The sequence below is a fragment of the Crocuta crocuta genome, unplaced genomic scaffold (genome assembly GCF_008692635.1).
Source record: "Crocuta crocuta isolate KB4526 unplaced genomic scaffold, BGI_CrCroc_1.0 scaffold339, whole genome shotgun sequence".
NCBI classification, from domain to species: domain Eukaryota; kingdom Metazoa; phylum Chordata; class Mammalia; order Carnivora; family Hyaenidae; genus Crocuta; species Crocuta crocuta.
In genome coordinates this window covers 201,938-207,469 of record NW_027530357.1, presented here as the reverse complement: position 1 = coordinate 207,469, position 5,532 = coordinate 201,938, and the positions used below count along the sequence as shown (strand labels likewise).

At 52.3% G+C, this 5,532-nt stretch overlaps 1 protein-coding gene across 1 annotated transcript in view; it reads left to right on the top strand.

Annotated features, from left to right (window-relative positions):
- MYO1H (myosin IH) overlaps window positions 1-4,955 on the top strand; it is a 46,643-nt gene extending 41,688 nt beyond the window's left edge. Inside the window, exons 25-31 of the mRNA XM_077766038.1 lie at window positions 694-787; window positions 967-1,022; window positions 2,013-2,148; window positions 2,565-2,635; window positions 2,995-3,092; window positions 3,689-3,810; window positions 4,828-4,955. Coding sequence (XP_077622164.1) covers window positions 694-787; window positions 967-1,022; window positions 2,013-2,148; window positions 2,565-2,635; window positions 2,995-3,092; window positions 3,689-3,810; window positions 4,828-4,955 — 705 coding nt within the window. The remainder of the gene's footprint in view (window positions 1-693; window positions 788-966; window positions 1,023-2,012; window positions 2,149-2,564; window positions 2,636-2,994; window positions 3,093-3,688; window positions 3,811-4,827) is intronic.
- Window positions 4,956-5,532: the final 577 nt, after the last annotated feature.

Below are 5,532 nucleotides of genomic sequence, written 5' to 3'. Positions count from 1 at the left end.
GTCTTCCTGGGGCCATGCCTTCTGCACGTGTGGGGGATTAAACAGAATCCCTTGTTCAAGGACAGACGTGTCGAGTGGTGCTGCTCACATGGGGTCACCACCCCACCCGACGGGCCCTGCGTTGCACGGAACGTGGGACCCCTTCTCTGCCGGGGGGTTTTGCTGATGCTCGTCTGCAGGTCCGTAAAGCACCAGAGAGGCCTGTCTTAGGGGCTGTGGGCCGCACGATCTCTGTTGCAATCACTCCACTCTGTGAGCTGAGCAGGAAAGCTGCCGGACGCCACACACCAATGAATGGTATAGCCGTGCTGCAAAACACACACTTAGAAAAACGGCTGGATCTGCACACACACACACACATACACACACACACACACACACACGGGGGGGGGGGCTGGAGATTGCAGACCTCTGACCTAGAAGGAGGAAACTGCCCTCTGAAATCTTGAAAATTGCCTTGCTGGGAAGGGAGTGCAAGAAACCAGCACTGAGCGTCAGCTCCAGTCTCTGCCAGTATAATTCTTAGGGGCATTTTGGCCAAAGCCTGGAATGTGCTGGGATTTCTGGGCAGAGGTATGACAAGGCTCCTATCGCTTATCACTGAAAGTGAGCTACGCTGTGGACCTAGGGGGCCTCGGTCCCAAGGAGCCCCATGGCTACTGCTTTTGTACTTTCCTCTCTCTCTGTTACCAGATGCAGCAAAAGGCGGTTACAAGTGAACTATTCAGGGGGAAGAAAGCAGGTTATGCAGAAGCCTTAATCCAGCCCTTTGCCAACAGTCGGATCGGTAAGTATGTTTTTCCATCCGTGCACTCGCTTAGAGGCTCAGAAGATGACTGACTCCGTAGCGTTTCCTGACCACAGCTGAGGTCTTGGTCACAGAGATGTAGACTCAGCAGATTCAAGGGGCTTTTGCACCGTGATGCTGTTTGGTGATGATTCGCTGTGTTCTGGTTCCCTCCCCAGACGAAGGAGAAATTAATCCCAAAGTACTTCAGCTCATCAGCCATGAGAAAATCCAGGTAGGGAAGTGGTGTGCCCTTCGTCAGGCAGGATTCCCTTAGGAAGCATGAGAACAGGGGCTGTCTTCTGTATGAGGAGGGAGGCGCTATTTAAATACAGGGGTGTGAGTCGGTTAGGTGTCTAGCTCTTGATTTTGGCTTGGGTTATGATCTCACGACTGGGGAGACTGAGCCCCGCATGGGGCTCTGCACTGACGGCGTGGAGCCTGCTTGAGATTCTCTCTCTGACCCTCCCTCACTTGCATGTTTTCTCTCTCTCTCAAAATAAACATTTAAAACAACAACAAAAAAAACAAAACAAAAATAAATGCAGGGGTGCGTGGGGGTGGGTAGGGCTCAAACTGTAATGCTCTGGGTATTTTCTTTTTTAAGTTTATTCATTTTGAGAGCGACAAAGACAGCATGAGTGGGGGAGGGGCAGAGAGGGAGACAGAGAATCCCAAGGAGGCTCCGCTTTCGGCACAGAGCCTGATGCAAGGCTCGAATCGTGAAATCAAGACCTGAGCTGAAGCCAAGAGTCGGACGCTTAACTGACTGAGCCATGCAGGTGCCCCAGGGATGCTCTGGGTATTAACAAAGACTGCGGGGCCCACGTGACCACCAGGTACCTATTGGCTGTTCTCACCGTCCTTATCTGTCACTCTAGGAACTGGGTTGGGTTTTTCTATGAAATTGAGTGAAACAGCCATGAAATCGATCGTTGAACGCCCCCTATTAGAAGCAGGGTCGGCAGAAGCCGACGTGGGCGTCACAACTCAGTAGCTGTGCGCTATCTGGGCAGGTTACTTACGCTCTTGCTGCCTTCGTTCTTCTGTGGGTGGGGATGGCGGGGGTCACAGAGAGGCCCATGGGGTCCATGGCAGGAAGCGCCATGTGGGAACACCTGTTTATCTGAGCCTCTATTTGAGTGCTGGAAGTTAGGAACTGAGTACTCTGCCCTCAACCCCAAGAAGTCACCTTCGTCTCACAGTGATGGTAATCTCCTTGCAGTACGGTATCCCAGTCATTAAATATGACAGAAAGGGCTTCAGGGCACGGCAGCGACAGCTTCTCCTCACTCAGAAAGCAGCTTATGTGGTGGAACTTGCCAAAATCAAGCAGAAAATAGTGTACTCAACACTCAAAGGTAAGAAGCCGGCAACCTCATGACTGTTCACGGGGTAGACTTAGCTTCTGGGCACACCAGTTAAGGGAGACACCCTCCAGTGGAAGATGGTTCGGGGTGCCCATAAAGCCTGGGGCTGCTGGGCCTGGCCTGTACCTCTCTTCCTGGCATAAATATCAACAGCCACCCCTACGCTCCAGTATCCAGCTTGCACAACTGTCCTCTTCTCTGATGACCCGTGTCGTATTCTGAGCGCAGACCTTCACAGCCTCATGGCATGTGGATTGCTGGAGGGTGCCCTCTTTCCTGCTGGGCCCAGCTAGGGCAGGGGGTGGGGGGGCTAGGCGTGGGGCTGGGGCACCCCCAGGCATGCCTCCTCTTCTGTATTGATGTCAAGTCGTCCGGATCCTGGTCCCTAACTCTGGGTCTGTCTTAAGGTGTCTCCACTAGCAGCCTAAGTGATGGGATCTTGGTCATTCATGTTTCGCCAGAGGACAGCAAACAGAAGGTGACTGCCGGCCACCCATCTCTGCCCACAGAGGGAAACCAGTGCTGCAATATTTGGTTGCCTGCCGCACAGCCTTGATATTGGAGTGTTTTCTTTTGAGCCACTGCTCCTGGGGCGCCTGGGAGGCTCGGTCGGTTGAGCGTTTGACTTGGCTCAGGTCATGATCTCACGGTTCGTGGGTTCGAGCCCCACATTGGGTTCTGTGCTGATAGCTCAGAGCCTGGAGCCTGCTTCGGATTCTGTGTCTCCCCCTCTCTGCCCCTCCCCTGCTCATGCTGTCTCTGTCTCTCTCTCAAAAATAAAAACTTAAAAAACCCTTGTAAGCCACTGCTCCTGGAACAGCCGTGTCTCCTCCTCAGGGGGATGCCGTCTTACAGTGCGAACACGTATTTGAAGCCGTTACTAAGCTCGTCATGCTGGCGAAGAGGGGGAACATTGTCAATGTCGTCCAGGGGAGGTAGGTCGTCCTTTCCAGCGATTGCTTGTTCACATAGGGAGCGTGGTCTCACAGCCCTGTTCTCTGAGGAGGGCCTGATGCTCCTGAGGGAAGCGGTCACTGAGTGACCTCTGGGCCAGGGCACGTGATGGCCACACCTTTCCTGTTGATGCTTGTTGTTGGGGACGGTTGGCTGAGTGCGGTGGGCCAGAGCTCTGCAGGCTGCCTTCCTGCTGCTGAGGCTCCTATTAGGTCTCAAGTCACTGACCTCATGAGCAAATCCGTATGTGCGAGATGGGGAAAGGGAGAGGGGGCTGGTCTCGCTGGATCCCAGAGGGGAGACCCCCCCCCATGAGAGTTTCAGAAGGACCATGTTCTTCAGACACCAAATTGGCCCCTTGAAGGACTGAACGTGCTAAAGTAGTTTAAGAATAACCACAGGAACGTGGTAAGCTTCTCAGTTACGGAAACACCGGTCTTTTGGGTACTCAAATACACAATAAAACTATAATGAAACAGGAATTTGATCTTGAAACCAGCAAAGCTACACCAGTGAATTTCTTCTGTAGACCAAAGGCAAAAAAGAGAATGTAATTGATGACTATGTCCATTTTCAGTTTACAGTTTTATATTAGCCCTGGTAAAGAAGGCACGATCGTTTTCGACACGGGACCGGAAGAACAAATCTATAAAGATAAAAATGGACAGTTAACAGTGGTGAGTGGCTGGGCGGGGAGAGGTGTGAGCAGTCTGACATGAGAATATAGCCCGTTCGTTTCTCCCTCTACTCTTGATCCTGTATCAAAACAACGGGAAGGTACGGATACCAGAGGTGGAAATTCGCACACTGAACGAAAGGGGAATAAAAGCAAGTTCACCTCCCATTTTGGGGGGTTACTGAACAGGAACTTGACATCAAATCCTCGGTTTTAAATGCCGAAGCTACCTTTTCACTGCGTGGCGAAGGCCTTCTGCCTGTTCACAGTGGTTCTCAACCATCTTTCCCACACTGGAGTCTCCTGTGAGCTTCAAAAAGTACCAGTGCCGGAGTCTCAGCCCTGGACACTGTGATGTGATTGGCAGGGGTGTGGCTGGGGCTTTGGAATGTGAGCACTCTTGGGTCTGATCACGTCCAGCCCAGAGTGCTCCATGCTCTGTCCTCCCCGCGGGGGCCCACCGTGCTCTCAACTGTCCTCACTGGCAAGTAGTGCACAGAGCTTAGTATGATCCAATTTTGCTAGGACACAACCTATTAAAACCCGAGCGGGCTCAGTGCTTAAGATGTATTTCGTATGTGTACCCAGTATTCTTAGTTGATGCAAACGAATGAGGAAATGGTCTGTTGAAATAGATCTTGTGCCTACTTAAATTTATACTCCCTTAACTGTGAAACTGTGTGTTTCACACAAAACTATTTTGTGTAAATAGTACACAAAAGGCTTTCGTAACAGAAGTGGCCCTAACCTCCTTCAGGGAGAAGTTGAAATCTTTAAGTGTTATTTTTGGATGTAAAGCATCAGAGAACTTCTCCATATACATGCTGTCTCAGGGGTGTGACCTTCAGGAGTAATTCTGTCCTGAGCATCCCATGGCCTGCCTGGCTCGGGCTGCAGAGGCCAAGCAGCCTGAGTGGATCTTTGTCTAGACGCCCTCTGCCGGGAGTCAGGCGGGGCTGGCCTCTCCCAGCTGGGCCTCGCCCGCCGTGGACCACGGGGTGAGGATATGGCTCTGAGCGCGGCTGTGGCTCTCTCCCAAGGTGTCGGTCGGCACGGCGTCCTCCTGACCGCTCCCGTGGCTGCCTGTGCTCCGGATGAGGAAAGTGCCCAGGAAGTGGGAGGCTGTCCAGGTGGCTACGCCTTCTGGGAAAGGGGAGAGCGGCTCTAGGAAACGGAGATCCCATATGGAGAGACTAAGGGGCACCTGTTCCACTCCCGGCTCTCTGCTGCCCTGGGGTGTGGAGGTGAAGGGTCCTGTTTGGGAGGCCCAACCTCAAGTCGCCTACGGGGATGGTTTTCCGTGTACCTACCCGGACCTTCACTAGAAGGGGACATGAACATGTCATTCTAGGGTGGGCAACAGCTTCTGTGCCTTTGTCAAGGCTGAAGGAGTAGGTATGGCCTGAGAGGGAAATTTCATAAAGCTGCAGAATTTGCATTTTGTTTTAAACTCCCCCCCTCNTGTACTTCATGTACCAGTTTTTATAGACAGTTTTATGTTTACTGCATCTAGCAATGCAGTTGCTGGGTCCTAGTGTAACTCTATGTTTAAATTTTGAGGAACTGCCACAGTGTTTTCCCCAGAGGGGCTGTGCCTTTTTACACCCCCCCCCCCCCCCCCCCTCACCCCAGACATCAGGGTAATAAAGCAGAACGAACCGAGGATTCGGGCCTTGCTGCTTTGCTGCAAACCCCACCACACTGGCTTGACTGTGCCAGGTGTTTCTGTAAAGATGCGGGAAACA